Source organism: Polyodon spathula, chromosome 3 (assembly GCF_017654505.1).
Source record: "Polyodon spathula isolate WHYD16114869_AA chromosome 3, ASM1765450v1, whole genome shotgun sequence".
NCBI lineage: Eukaryota > Metazoa > Chordata > Actinopteri > Acipenseriformes > Polyodontidae > Polyodon > Polyodon spathula.
In genome coordinates, this window is record NC_054536.1 from 87,394,794 (window position 1) to 87,410,948 (window position 16,155).

General features: G+C 37.3%; 1 protein-coding gene across 3 annotated transcripts in view; it reads left to right on the forward strand.

Moving 5' to 3' along the window:
- The window catches only part of phf14 (PHD finger protein 14), a 132,498-nt gene extending 128,085 nt beyond the window's left edge, over positions 1–4,413 (forward strand). For all 3 annotated transcript variants that reach the window (XM_041246261.1, XM_041246263.1, XM_041246262.1), the window contains one exon: positions 3,750–4,413. In XM_041246261.1, coding sequence (XP_041102195.1) covers positions 3,750–3,821 — 72 coding nt within the window. In that variant the 3' untranslated portion in view covers positions 3,822–4,413. The remainder of the gene's footprint in view (positions 1–3,749) is intronic.
- The last annotated feature ends 11,742 nt before the right edge of the window (positions 4,414–16,155 follow it).

Consider the following 16,155-nt stretch of genomic DNA (forward strand, 5'->3'; position numbering starts at 1 on the left):
AGAGAAAGATTATAGAGATCGGGGAATCCTTGGGCAGACCCTGAGTGTGTGTAGGTGGAGGAAACACAGCACTGTAGAACAGAGACCCGGGCCGTACGGATAGCGATGGTCGGGGTAACGCTGCCGAGTGCGGCACCTTTATTTTGTAGTTTTTTTACTGTGTTTTATTTTCCCTTTTTCTCTCGCCTTTTGATTTCATTATTATTTTTAGCATTTGCATGTGCACTAGACCCTGTACCGGAATTGGTAAACCCGTAGTCCTGTTTACTGTTGACAGTATTCAGGCCACGGACAACAGCGCCCTCTACGGTTTGAAATAAATCAGTGCGCCTGAGCGGCGTTACAAATAAAGGTCTGTCTCCATGGCAGTGAATTGCCCACCACCCTTCCACAGGCCCCTTACGACAAAATATTTTTTCTTGAAGCTAATTCTTTTTTCGTGATGAAACAGCAAACCTGGAGAGATGTACTGAGCATACTCAGAATCCAACATTTGAAATCCTTAGAACTCAGAACTGATTCATATGTTTTCACCAAAACAGCGAAAGGCACTGTTCTGGGCCAGTCCCCTTTGCACCCAGAACATTTCAAATGAAAATTACAAGCTGTTTGGGTGTTGGAGAGTGACCAAAAAAACAGCAATAAAAATTAGATTTTAGATACTTTCACTATCTGGATCTCGGAATCCGCACATCCGAGTGGTACAAAATGGACCACTTCAAGAGATCTAACCAATGACACCACACATGCGATATTTCATGTAAACTCAACCCTAACTAGAGTGCAAAGCAACTGACCAGTATCCCACAGTGCACTGCACTCTTAAGGAACAGCACCTACTGCAGTTCCATGGAACCCACTGTGTGTGTGTGTGTATCGGTAACCAATTCACCTGTATAACACATTTAGAATGTTATGAGGAGAATGCAATGAATAGTTCTGTTTTAGTTATATGAAAATATATTTAAAAAATTTCAAAAGACCCAGATACTTAAAAAAAACAAAAAAAATATATGATTAAAAAATGTGACCATAAAGTAATGTTTGGTTAGCAGCATTTTATTATTATTATTATTTGTTTATTATTATTTTACTACATTCTGTATTGTTTACAGAACTGGGATCACCATTGAATTGTTCTATATTGGTTTTCGTTTTGGAAACAATACAATTTAGGTTACTGCAATGTACAAATATGTGTTAAAATTATTTTTATTTTTATTTTTTTTTTTTTTTCATTTTTTAAAGCTTTGCTTTTATTTTTCTTGTGGATTGCCTTCTGGAGATCTGTAAAACAGACAATAACAATTATTGCCACCTATGGTTTCCTTTTTTTTTTTTTTTTTTTTTTTTGAGAGAATATCGCTATTGGCTTTTCTTATTTTGAAAATTCAACTTGTAACAGAAAAACCTAAATGCTTTCATTTGATTAGCTCAAATCTTGTGTCGTTCCATTTAAATGGTTAGGCTAAGTAATAACTTATTTTTAATAGGTGACTTATATCGCAAGTCTGTTGCAGACTATCTTAAGTTGTCATCCCCAATGAGAAATAATGGAGATATACAACAAAGGCAAGACTGTCAACTTTCCAAAATCCCAGAGGGTGCATTTTCCTGGTGGCTGCTTCAAAATACTTCATAAAGCAAATGTCAGACTGTCAAGGCTGTCAGTATGAAAATGATCCATGTAGCCGGGGATCGCATTCACTGGAAAACAAACAGCTGCCTTTCCACTGCACAGTGGCAATGTTAAAAAATCTGCTATCGATCATTGCAAATGTATATCTGTTTTGGTGCTGTTAAGTGCACTGCTTATAATATCAATTATAAACTGGACATGGCTGTAAGATAAGGGTCAGTTCACACCAGACCGACATGGTTGTTGCCTGGAGAACTGGGTGAATGCATTAAATGAGTGACAGTACCACCCAAGAATTAAACAAAAAAAAAAAAAAAGTGTAATGTTATCCAAATGCAAGTTCTATTTAGATCATATTACAGTTTTTAAACATTTGTTGCCTACTTTGATTAATGTTGATATATGTTGAACGTATGCCGGGGGAAAGATCATTTTTATTCAAAGGATTGCTGTGTGGACAAATCATGGTGTCTTCTGCAACAATGCTGGGTTTCTGTTCCCACAATACAGCACTCACTTCAATCAAAACGCCAACATTGCTGCAGAAGCAAGCATGATCTAGATACACTGCAGCCACATACTGACTACAGAAGGAGCAGAGATCAGCATCAAAGGGACAACCTTCTTTCCTCTGTTTAGCCAGTTACCACTTTTCACCCAGTGAGCATAAGCAGCGAATGTTATCAAGCTTTTGCACTCGGGTGATGACAATTCAGCTTAATTGGCCACTGCCTGGCCTAGTATCCTCCCCATCCCACGTGACCGCAGAGGCCAATGCCGCACACAACCCCATTCAGTGTTTTAAATAAGCACCTTTCTTGTAGGTATTCAATAAGCCAATAAAATACACCTGGAATGGCTGTTAGATTTAATCTGTTAACTTATCACAAACAATTAGATTTAAGTTATTATACAAGTGCCTGCATCCCTACAAATCACTGCAGTAAAAACACATTTTAACTGTATTTTACAGCCTACATACTCTAACTTCGTTCTGAATGTAAAACATGAAAATAAATGGAAACAAGATTTGTCTGTAGATATGAATTTCTAAAATGTTTTCTATCACTGTAATTTAGATAGCTAGACCTTTTTAAAATGTATTTTAAAGTCTGTCATATCTCATGGTAGCAACCAAACTTCTGCTGGAGTCTCCTTTGTGTTGGACACAGGGGACCTATCATCCCTATGGAAACTGGCAGTGTGATGTCACTCCATTTATACCATGTGGTCCCAAGGAATATGCAGTAAATTATGAGTAAAACTCTCAGAGTTAGAGCTTTATAAAATTGTTAGCATGCTGCTGCCTGACATTTTCATGTTTCCCATTTTAGACCTGACTGATCTTCAGATAACATATGGTGCTACAAGTAATTGGAAAATTGGCAGACTTGTCAGAAAGATATGGTGGATAGCACAGAAATATGGTGCAGCAGCACACAAGGTGCATCGTGTTAGATTTATACCCTTTTATCAGATGGTGAAGTAAAAGTATCTGTGTTAAAAAAAAAAAAAGTGAAACACTTTTCAGTGAGAGCCACTTATCAAAAGTGATTTTAGACAATGGCAAGGCTCTTGCAAGGAAAAATCTTATAAATTGCCAGACTTTAAAAAAAAAAAAAAAAAAACCTGACCTACTGATATATAAATACCAGAAGATTCGCAATATGGTTTATTCTGTTGTCAACTGAAGAAGGTAGCCATTTAATAGGCTTAGTAATATTAATAAGATGGGTGAAACGTGTAAATGCAAAGGTTTCTGGATTCATGTATCTTCTCCAAAAAAAAAAAAAAAAAAACAGCAACATTTAGATATGAAACTATAGGGCAAAAGTGTTTACTCCAGTCTGTGATTTAGTCCCATTGTCTTTCCTGTGAAAAGCTCAGCTAGTATTGATACCGAATGGCAGCTCTCTAGCCTTGACTTTTGCATACTTTTATCTATGTACTGACAATATCTCAGCAGAACTGTCAATCGTATACATGCATGCCTAGGACTACTGGTTGACAGTACATCCATATATTGCAAGTGAGTACATGACATTGCTACTCTGTCCTGTGAAGAACCACTTTCATAGCAACATTAATTGTTTTTAATCTTCATTTCCAGGAAGATGAAGATGAGCGAGAGGAAGAGGATTTGGTTAAAGAAGCAGCTGTGGAGGAAGACGGTCCAAAGTGAATTAAAGTTATTGAGTCCAGTTCACAGAAAGTGAACTGCTACACACTTGTGCCCTGCACGTAATGGATGTGAATGCATTATATTCTGCCATCACTCAAAGTTGTTACCAACACGATGCTGTAAATGTGTTGTGATTGAATTGTTGACTTCTCAGTTGTTGTTTTTTTTTACCTTAAAAACATAAACATATCCAATTCATACAATGTAAAAACTTTCAGAAGGACCTGTTTCTGTTAAGCAGTCTGTAAATTAGTTAGAAAGTCAGTATTGTTTTTAGTAATATGTGCACAAGAAAGTGCAAATGTCTGACCCAGAAAATAGAGTAAGTACTATGATATGCATTTATGCTTATATTCAGAAGTGAACAAAGTATGCATTCTTTATATGACCTTGACATATATCAACTATGGACCAGTATTTAAATACCATGTTTACATACAATAGTAAATAAATCTAAAATGTGTCAGAATGTCTTGTTTATTTTAATAAGTATTGCCACCAATGACAATCTTTGCCATGTATTTGTTGAACCATTTCTGTTTCAGTATGCCTTATAGCATTACTTAATATAAAATTAAAATGTCAGTATGTTGCAATAATGCTACTGTTTATTTAAAAAAATGCAGGCACACCCATCATATTTAATTGGTAAGAATATCACTTTAATCACTGAGATTGCTTGTCGTCTGTCCCACAGTATCTCGTTTCCGTCTTGGTGACTGCTTACATCACCATTACGAAGGCTGTTAGGGCTCTAACAAGCAGGATTCCCTCAGTCTCGTACTCATGCTGACTTTGGTTTTGCTCAAAGCTTATACAGGTGGGCATGCCTGTATACTGCTGACCCGGTACTGTACCATACAAAACGGAACGAGGTTACCTCACCGACCTGGGTGCAAGTCAGACTGCACATCCCCTGCGGTTAAGCTCTCTCTGTCAGAAGAGCTTTTGCCACTGATTAAGAGAGATCCTGCAGTTTTGCACTGGCCTATAGGTGAGACGAGGCAGTGCATCTTAGATGATGAGCCTGCTGCCTCTCCTGTGACCCTGTCTCCGCCCCTCCCCCTGCCCCCCAATGCACCCGGATTATCTTTTTGAAATCCAATCATCCTGGGTTCACCCGGTTACAGCTCCGGCTGTATCCTGGTCAATGGATCCACTGTACAGCCTGCATGACAAGGAAAAACTGGGTTTGGCCCAATCTCCACCTGTAGAGGTTTCAATTGCCGCTCTGGTAGAGGTGCCTAAACTAGCACTCCTTTCCAAGGACGCCAGCTGCCCTAACAAGCAGTGTCAGTCTGAAGCATGTGTATTCAGCGGGTGCATTCACCACAAGGCTGGGTAATTGACAGCATACTGGTAGCTTACCAGTTTTGTTTGTTGAAATGGGCCTGAGAATCACAGACCCTCACCACAGCAGCTAGAGGAGCTGCGTTTGGTGAACAAAACCCTGCTCCGTGTCTCCACATTGAACGGGCAGACTGTGGGCAGGAACCTGGCTACTTTGACAGCAGCAAGAAGACAGGTTTGGCTTTCCCAGGCACGCGTGGATAAAGCACCACTGTTAGATGCCCACATAACACGGCAACATACCTTTGGTCCTGCCGTGGATGAGATGCTACAGTGCTCTCACTGCGCACAGGAGTTCACAAAGGAGCTGGTGTGTCTGCTTCCCAAGCGAACACCCCCAGTGCAAATCAGCTGCAAACCTCAGCAGCCTCATAAACTGGCACAGCCAGCTGCAACTAAGGCTGGAGATGGTTTTCATAACCAGCCCACATCAGAGCTTTAACAAGTTCAGCCACCAGGTGAAAAAACAACAGCTCAGCCGCAGCCCTAGGAACTGTCTGCCACAAGCCAAGGGCCCCTTTTCAGAGAGCCACCTGGAGTATTGGCATCAGTGCACCACAGACATCTGGGTGCTTACTACTGTTGAGACCGGCTAGTCTGCAATTTAGGCACGGTCCCCCTCCCTTTCAGGGCGTAACTTCAACATTAGTGATGGACTCGCAAGACGCTGCAATATTATCTCAGGAGATGACAGCTCGCTGCAAAAACTAGCTATTTGCACAATAGACCGTCTCCACTTGAAGGAAGGGTTCTATTCCAGGTACTTCCTGGTGCCTAAGTTGGGCTTGTTGGTGAATCGTGCAAAGAGCTGGTTATACTGCAATTCTACAAAACCTGTTTGATGAGAGGAAATCCCCCTCTGCATTAAAGGTCTACCTGGCAGCCATTTCCGCTACCATGTCAAAATCCACTCGGACTCCCCAGAAACTCTCTTCCTGGTGGGCTGTACATGAAGGATATTGCTCCTCACTGGATGTTTAATATGGTGCTTGATGCACTCATGAAGCCTCCATTTGGACCCTTGCATTCAGCTGAGCTGAAATTTGTATCGCTCAAAGCGGCTGTCTTGCTTGCAATCACCTCTGCAAAGCGGGTGAGTGAGATGCAGGCATTCTCAATTGCAGAAGTCAGGACAAAGGTTATGCTCCGTACCAGTGTTGCTTTTTTGCCAAAGACTATCTCTGCATTTTATGTCAACCAGTCTGTGGAATTGGAGGCTTTCCAGTCTGACAGAGAGCAAAAGCTCCATACACTCTGCCCAGTGCGGGCCCTGGCATATTATGTTGCCCCCTCCAGTAAAGCTCACTGCCCATTCCACCAGGGGCATGATAACTTCATGGGCTTTATTCCAGGGTGCATCTGTCAAGGACATTTGCAATGCAGCGGTGTGGTCTACTCCCCATATCTTTACTAGGTTCTACAGAATGTTGTAGATCCTCAAAACCCTGGGTTTGGAACTAGCGTTAAGGACGGCTTCTCAGTCGACCCTTACAATAGGTATAGTGGCGAGTTTCTCCCTCAGTGTTTTAGCCCTAACTACTTGGGTTACTGGTGTCCTGAATGGTAATGCACAAGGCTGCCTCGGCTTAGCCTTGTAGCATTCCAGTTGTGCGTCAATCTTGCCACTGCGACGGCTTGGGTATACTGACCCTAACCCTAACCCTGGTTCCCTGAAATAGAAATGTAACCATAAACCTTGAAGGTCGCTGCTTCCATGATTGCAGTAGATTTGAAGGAAGAATAAGGCTGAGATCTGTCAGTGCAGTACTTTATACCCTCAGGGACAGGCATGACTGTCAGAGGCTTTGTTATATATGCTTTAGGGGTAAATACCCATTCGGTAATGGTTACATTTCTATTTCTGGGAACCAGGGTTATGATAATAACCTAACATTTGTCTGCTTTTAAAGCCACACAGGAGAAACCCTTTAAAACTATTGAACCATGAAAGCCATTTCCTTAAGGGTTTTAATTTTTGGAACAGACATGTGAAATGTGCTTTGATGGGATGTTCTTTGCCTGCAGTCAAAACAGGAGCCCCATCACTGGTTTCCCAGCATGACACCTATGCTTCCTCATCTGTGCGGGATATCATTAGGCTCATAATAACACAACTATCTTCATGGAAACGTTGGAAAGGTTCAGTTCTGATGCTTGTATTTCTAGTCTTTGTTTTACACCTACAGCATACTAAATAGTCCTAAAAGATTTAAGAGGGAGGGAGGGTTGTGTGTGAGGTATTGCTCTTTGGAGAGTGATGTAGGAAGGGTTTCAGCCTTATATTTCTTTTAATGATCAGATAATGAGTCCAGTTACAAAAATGACACAATTGATATAAATCCAGCCCATTACAAAGTGTCCATAACTCTGGCTAAAATGATAGGTATTAGGGAAAAGTCATTTTACATTTAACTTTGGAGACATTTTACCTCTTTTTATCTCACAATTTAACCAGATAATTAATGTATGGGTTCTGTCTTAAAAATAGATAGATAATTATATTTTGTTAATTTGTGGTAATTCAAATTTTTCTAAAGGATGTCCGAAGGTCTTTGGAAACAGAAAAAACATTTAACCCACGTGAAGCTGGTGAACTACCCTTGAGCAATAACAATAGCATGTGGCAAAATGTGGCAAAACTTGGCACAAAAAAAATAAAGTAAAAAAAAAGTCACATGTTGTTTGAATTCTGTATGTGTTAGAATACTTTCTCATGCATATAAACTTATATTATACATACATGGCATGGAAAGACATACATGTTAAAAGGATAATAAAAAATGGAACATACAGGTTTTTTTTTTTTTTTCATGAAATGCATTTGAGATATTTTCACCAAGACAAACTGCTTGTCTATTTCTGCATATGGGATGTTCCTTCACATGAAACTCCTGAGGAAAGGAGAGGATACTTCATAAGGAAGGTAAATTGTTTCAGTTTTTAAAAACTTTAATTATTTAGTTAATTTTCTTGCATTCTTCAACAGTGTAGTCAATCAAGCACAGCAGGCAAAACAAAGACAGTGTGGGGCTCCCAACGGATTGTAAAAGCAACTGCATCTATAGCTCTCTGTGAAGATGTTTTTACTGTGGCTGTTAATCGTATAGCTTAGAATGTTACTGTATGGGCTAGGAATGCATCAGGTTTACCTTACTGCAAGACCCTAACAGTGTTAGCATGACTGTGCATTGTTTTATTATATTTTAACTTCATCATCTGATAGTGGAATATTTGAATTTCGCAAATAATTACAACAGCTGCAGTGTCAAATCTGAATTTTAGGAATATCACTAACAGCCACTGTAATATTTGTTTATTTGTGAAAAACAGTATTTCTTTAGAAGGACATACAGCAATCATGTATCTCACCAATACTGTACTGATCTGTTTGGTATTGCTTATACAGCACCATTAATGTAGCAAATAATTGACTTAAGGCACATACATATTTTTAAAAAAATAATTTATCTTTGATTTTTTTTTTTTCAATTTTAATTCATTGTTTAAAAAGTTGTTGTTTTTTGAATAGCACCATCACTCCAATGTCTGAAGAGCCCAGTTAACCTTTTTTTCTGCTTTCTTTATTATGACAGAATCGTTTTCTCTTCTTATACATCTAGAATTAATTCCACTTCTAATATAACTTCCCAATGATTTTGATCTTAGCCTCTTGACACTTAAACACCAATTTCAGTACAAAGACAAACTCATTTGAATGCAGGTCAAATAGAATTCTGGCACAATTATATCAACCGCTTTAATCAAGTCATTTAATTACTTCAACATCCCTGGCAGCATTTCAAAAAAATTAAACAGAGCTAAGAATTTCATTTTGATTTGCTTTATTTTCCGATCCACAATATAAAATGAGCCAAGCTTTATTGAAAATGGAAATCATGTTTCCATCGACACTAATTAAACAAAAATGGAATTATTGTAACCATTTCACATTTTGTAGTGCATTAATTAGTTTTATTTGTGATATTTTCTATTGATCGATTAATCACCTGATCTATGCGAACGGTCTGTCAATTAATCACACCTGTTTGCTAGTGTATTGTATCGGATGACAACGGCAGCACATTTGTATGTAATTATTTTAACTTATGTCTCATTTAACAGTTTGAAAATTACTTACTAGTAATTGGAAGTTAGCCAAAATGAGTCATTTCAAAGTATTAACTTAGTTTTTAATTGCATTCTCTGGTATTCCTTTTCAAGTACAAAATGTAACCAATGTAACCGAATGGGTATTTACCTCCTAAAGACCCGAATCCTGAAAATTGTATACCAAAGCTGCTCAGCGAGCCTGTGATGCAGTCATGCCCCACCCCTAGGGCACAAAAGGACTCTGCTGCCAGATCTCAGCACCATTTTTCCTTCCAAGACTGACTTGATTGGGTATACCCAACAAGGCTTGTTCAGATTAGTACATTATTGCATTTATTTACACAAATTGTATGTGATATTTTAATTAATTGCTGTTATAATTTTTACTAATTTCTGCCCATTCTACCAGGGGCATGGCAACTTCGTGGGCTTTATTCCAGGGTGTACCTGTCAAGGACATTTGTAATGCAGCGGTGTGGGCTACTCCCCATACCTTCACCAGGTCTACAGTCTTAATGTCGTGGATCCTCAAAATCCTAGTTTTGGAACTAGAGTGTTAAGGGCAACTTTACAGTTAACCCTTACAACACAGGTATAGAGGTAAAACTCTCCCACATTTTTTTTTCATCCTAGCTACTTGTTACTGGGTTCTATATTGATCTAAGATACTAATATAGTGTGTATAGTCCATTTAAGGTCCATTTAAGACACTGAAATTATGTAGTTAGTAATACTAATTGTGTTGACTTTCTTTGAAGTTCTGTATTGCTGAAAGAGTTCAGGTGGGACTCAGTATATCCGGGTAGATCAGTATCATAAAAACACGGCGCATATCTTTTCAGATTTTTTTTTAACATAACACATAAAATGGGTGTGCTTTGATGACATAATTAGTGGGTATAGTTTAAGGTCTTTGGGAGCTGTAATGTTATCTTAGAAAAGTAAATCAATGTCTCCTTAGTTCCCAGTTACATCCAGATTAATGCACTCGTTTTTGGGTTTTTTTACCCTCATTAGAGACTCTAATTTCTTAAAAAAAAAAAATAATAGTTCATTCATTCCACATCCCCGCTTTCTTTCTTAATCCATATTTTACACTTTCATGTTTGCACTATAATACAAACTTTTGTACAACATACACTTTTGCATCAACTTCACTGCAGAATTGTGCATTTCATGCTCAAATCTACAACCCAGAGGAATACGACATGCTCTCTGTTTACAAAACCATAATGCCTGCTGAAGCTTGTCAGCGGACATTGCTGCAGACTACATCATTTTGCATGCCTTTGTAAGGCACTGTCTGCAAAGGGAGTTGTATCTGAGTGCAGTCTATACAGTATATTCAGTGTGATCTGTGTTGGATGTTCAGTTTGAAAGCATTGAAGTGCTGCAATTGTAGTATATGCTGGAACCAAACCAGTGGAAAATTAAAAGACAAAACCACAGAAGACAAGGGAACACAAGTGATCTTTAGAGTGGGGAATTTAGCTCAGATAAACAATACACGTATAACAGGAATGAAAACAAATATCATCTGGAATGGGCGAGATAACAGTCTGTGATGTAAAATGAGAAACACAAAGAAAAGAACTGGGACAGTTAAGTGTCATGAGCACAGGACAATGATGTAAAGAAGGACAATAAAAGGCCGATCATGTCTGAGAATGATTAACAATTGTGACATCTCCAAATATAAACTAAAGCAAATATATTATTTATACATGTTGTTTCTTATTCCAGTAATAATGGATGTTACAATGAAATGCCTGATTACACAACAGTGCTGTAATATTGTAAAATGTATTGCTTACAATGTGCATTTAAAATGACTGAAGCATGCTATTAAATATTGTCTGGGTACAGTTTTGACTAGTCCTTTATTTGAATAACCTGTTTTAAGCACCCAAATATATTATGCTGCATTTATAGTCTGATGATTACTGTTAGTATACTCCTTGTAATAGAAATGACTGCTAATTTGAATTAAAGAACATTTGAAAATGTTGATAATCTTGTGCTCTCCCTCTAGATATGCAGCACAGTGACTGCCCCTAATACTGTCCTACTGCTAGGTGCAGTGTGGCACATTGCCTAATAGCCTTCAGCTTGGTTACCCTCGCATATAATCAGCCCGGTATTAGCCCATGTTATGTGTGTCTAAGGTATAAGTTGATGTTCAAGTCCCAATTGAAGTGTAGTGATTTGAACCCTGTACCCTGTATTATCTAGTGTACCAGTGGAGGCTGCTTAGAGGAGGAAAGGGAGGCAGAGCCTCTTCAACTTTTCAAAGGAAACAAATTATATATATATATATATATATATATATATATATATATATATATATATATATATATATATATATATATATATATATAATATTAAATAAAATAAAATAATAAAATAAATACAATTACTGGCTAAAATTTAAGAAAGCAAATATTTTAACTTAACCCTGAGAGACACGTGCTGACGGTACTAGCAGTGCCAGATGGCGTTCTGGTCCTGGAGGAGCGTTTTTTTGTTTTGTTTTTTAACAAAGGGAGGCAAGCCTCCCTTCTCCCATTAAAAGCAGTGTTAGTAGTGGCAGATCATGTGATCTGAGCAGGGGTTTTAATTGGAGGAGACCAGAGTGGTTTTTTTTTTTGTTTGTTTTATTTGTTTTGTTTTGTTTTTTTACCAGAGGAGGCTTTGGCTCCGATAACGAAGTCCTGTCTGTCTGAAACACAGCACTCCCACTAGTAGATCAGGTGATCTAGGCACAGGTTTTAATTGGAGGAGCGACCCACATCCTCCCGCCCCCTTCTAAAGCGCTGCTGTATTGCAGTTGTATGTGCAATTAATGTAGGAGTGAGGGTTGAAATTGCTTCGTTGTGTTTTGCATTTTATCAGTGGTAAGAAACACAATATATGTTATATTATTGTTTTATTTTGGTGCTTGTCTTCTGAAGGCTTCAGATGTGAAATGCAGGATAACGCAGTTGATCGGCTGATTAAGAATATTTGCCACACTAGATTTTATACTGAAAAACTCTGAAGGGAAGCCACAATCAAAATTCAATTTGCCACTGTAATTTCATTTGGCAGTAGAGCATTACATTTGAGATTACATATTTGATGGGTATATGATGCACAACTTTAATTGTTACACATATTGTGCAGGACAGGCACTTAGCTAAAGGAAAGAAAAAGGACGTTGCTGGTTGTTGCTATGGTAAGATGAGACGCAACGTACTGTTTTTTGTTTTTTTTTGTTTGCTTACATAGAGAAAAAAAACAGTTACCTCACGAATACAGTAAGAGCCTTTCAGAATGTTAAAAATGACATTTACAAATGAAAAATCCTCAGCTAAAAGGCTTAGAAACTAAAAACTAACTCAAAAGCTGCAAGTAAGTCCCCTGTTTTTATTTTATTATTATTATTTTTAATTTTACCGTAATGATTGATGACTATAGAGAAACAACATAATTTATTTGGCATGGAAAAATAACAAAATATGTTTTTTTTTGTTTTGTTTTTGTTTTTTACTGATACAGTCCGTTTTTAATGTTGACAATACTATTTTTTTTTTTAATACAATTCAATTAAAAGTGACTCCTACTCCAATGAACACAAACTGATTTTGTCTTGTTCACTGCGCCTGCAGAGTATAAAGTTAAATTAAGTAAACCTAATTACATTTTTTTTTTAAATGGTAAAAATTGAAAACAGTAAAACAGATTTCATGGGGCCTTAACTCACTTATGAACCTCTTTTTACTTTAACTCGCTGTCAATTGTAAAGCTGAAAATCATGTTAGAAATCACGTTAAAAATACACATTTTTATAATGCTAAAAATACTGAATACCGAGAAAAAAAACTACTTTATTTAAATGTTCAATGTTATTGCAAATGTAATTTAGAAGAGATTACTCTTGGCCTTAGAGTGCTATGATAAAGGCAAAAAACAGATTCATTGCACACACACACCCCACGTACTTGTGCCTCCCCTGTTCCAGAGGTCACTTGTACTGTACCTGCAACTTGCACATTTAAACCTTTCTGGCTGTTAATAGATTGACTCAGAATCCATCTTTGCTATTTTTTGATGGCCTCAATACTGTAGTTTCTTATGGTTTTACATTTTTTAAGAGGTCGCGTACAGTATCCTGTCTACAGTCTAGCATCGTCTCTAAGTAATATATTATTAGTTAACACAGTTTTGTGTATACTGTGTCAACATTCAGTAGTATGCATTTTCAAGGAAAACCCTGTGCAAAGGGTTGTTTTCTATTCTTCAATGCATGGATTTGAATTACTATGTCAAAACTCCATTCACGTAGTGCTTGTGTTGCCTGCGGCTTTTTTCACAGCAACGAAGCAGTGAGAGATTTTGCCAAATGCATTTTTACTTCAAGCAGAACAAATACAAGATTTCACCTCTGTTTAATTTGCCAGGAAACAGGTGAGGAATAGAAATGGCAGTTGCTTACCCTGAGGCAGCGTGTTGCATCAACAATGTCACGTAATAGAGCAATTGCTGAAAGCTACAACTAAAAAATCCGAAGCTGCCATATGCCAAAGCTAGTGAGAAGAAAATATTTAAAAGGTCTTCATATTTGCAAATATATGTTAATAATGCCTAGACTGTCAATCATTGTTTTAATATATTTTCTCTAGAAGTGTTCTGTTTTTAATCACATGCCTTTGGTGAAAATATGCAATTAAAATTTACCACAAGAAGCCAACCAGTTTTTCCATGTATTCACATGGAATTACAAAAAAAAAAAAAAAAAAACCAGCCAATAAATTCAATGCAAACACACTTCAACAGACAACAACTTTAATCCTTTTAGACTGATGAGACAGAAATGCACTTTTATTTTATTTCTTTGAACCTTATACTGAACACTACTATTAGCCTATAGAAAAGTTTACCACAGTAATTGTCTATGCAGTTTACCATGGTTTGCCATGCTTTGAATGTGCATTGCCATACCTCTAAACTTTTAAATAAATACATACATGACAAGTTCTTACCTTTCAAATGAGCCGTTGATGATCACTTTAGGACTGAGAAATGAAGCTTGAAGTGGCAAGTGTGAGTGAAACTACAGTGAACAGTGAGCCGAAATGATGGCTACCATGTATGGGACGACAAGTTTATTTTGTGTTTGTCAATGGATTTATTTGTTAGAAATGTTAGCTAAATGTTGACTTGCCATGTGTAAAAAAAAAAAAAAAAAAAAAAGTACATTCACGGATTTATTTGTTAGAAATGGTACACTTTACCTTGAATTCACTATACTTTATTCACTACGCTTTTACTGATAATCTTTTGGCAATCCTCACAACTGTTTAGTGCTGAAAGATACAGGATACAGATTTATATACAGAATAAACTGAGCTTCAAGAAGCGGTTTTGCATACCTGTCTTCATATTCGTTATAAACACTTTGGAGAAATGTATTGCTTCATTGCTGGTTCAATATGGTGTTATATGTAAAATGTCAATAAACACGAGGGAGACTATCAAGACTGAACAGCAGCAGGAGATGCTGTAGGAGTGGTCTTCACAGACACAGCACACGTTTCCAAAATACGGGCAATGTTTGGTACCATTGGCTAGATTTCTGTTTACCTAAAATATTCATGAGAGCACTTCATTACTGAATCCAGTGACTTAACTTTCTACTTTTAAACTGATTATTTTAGTTTAATGTCATGCAATTGAGACTTAAGTCATGTTTATAATTGGATGACTATTGTTTGAATAAAGCCAAGCCAACCTGATCCCTTTGATTTAAAACAAGCAGGTTTTAAACATGGTGGTTCTTATGTGATCCCTAGTTTGCTCCACCTAAGTAGTTTTTTGAGCAACCTTATATTTTGTAGTTTGAATCTGTGTTATAATTTTTATTTTTATTTTTTTTTTATTTTTAAGTCCATAGTGTGGTGTTATCCATAACGGATACAGTATATAACAGTTGGTGTGGGTTCACAAAACCAGAAACATAAGCTTTTCTGTTTAATTTCTTTCTTCTAATAGTGTCATTTTACAGACAATGGTTTTGGTAGGGAAGCAACTGTAAAACACCCAGCTATCTTGTTGACAGTATAATTGGATCAGAATAACAGCTCAAAAGAGTAGAGTCGACTGTAACATGATGGATTAAAGATACCTCTAAAGTAACAAAACATTGACCTTGTCTTGCCATAGATATTATTTCAATGATTTAAACATGGCAGTAGTGATTGCAGAACCCTTTATAGATGGTCAGGCAATGTATTAATAGGAGGTAAGTTTCTGAATCAATCTTATACAGTCAGTATGGTGTAACAGTAAGAGCACACAACAAGCTGGACGATCCTGGCTTTAAATCCCAGCACTGTCTGACCTTGGGCATGTCATTTGAACTCACAGTGCACCTCCCCCCCACCCCAGCAGCTGTAAAACAGGATTGCTTTTACTATCCTTGGAATTTTAAACGTTTATTATCACATGAAACACTAAGGAAGGAGGGATAGTTCTAAAGCATTCATATGAAGTCTAATTCAAAAGCTTCCAGCGTAACTTTTTACTATAAACTAAATATCAAGCCGATTATTTGCCAGCTGTATACCTTTTGGTCAATTTGCATATATTGGAATGTTTTCTCTATAGTACAATGTGGTAGAGTGATGAAACTTCATACAGTAGTAGAGGCCTATGGGAAATTAAAGTCAAGGAAAGAATGAAGTTGAATGGTCCCATTGTTTGGTAGGCATATTGGATTTTACTAGACACATTTTTGTATGTCCGTGAAATTAACACCATTGCACGAAAGCTCATGAAACTTGGTAGGATGGTAGAGTCCTTTGGGAGGTTGTATCAGATGAAAATGAAGGTCATA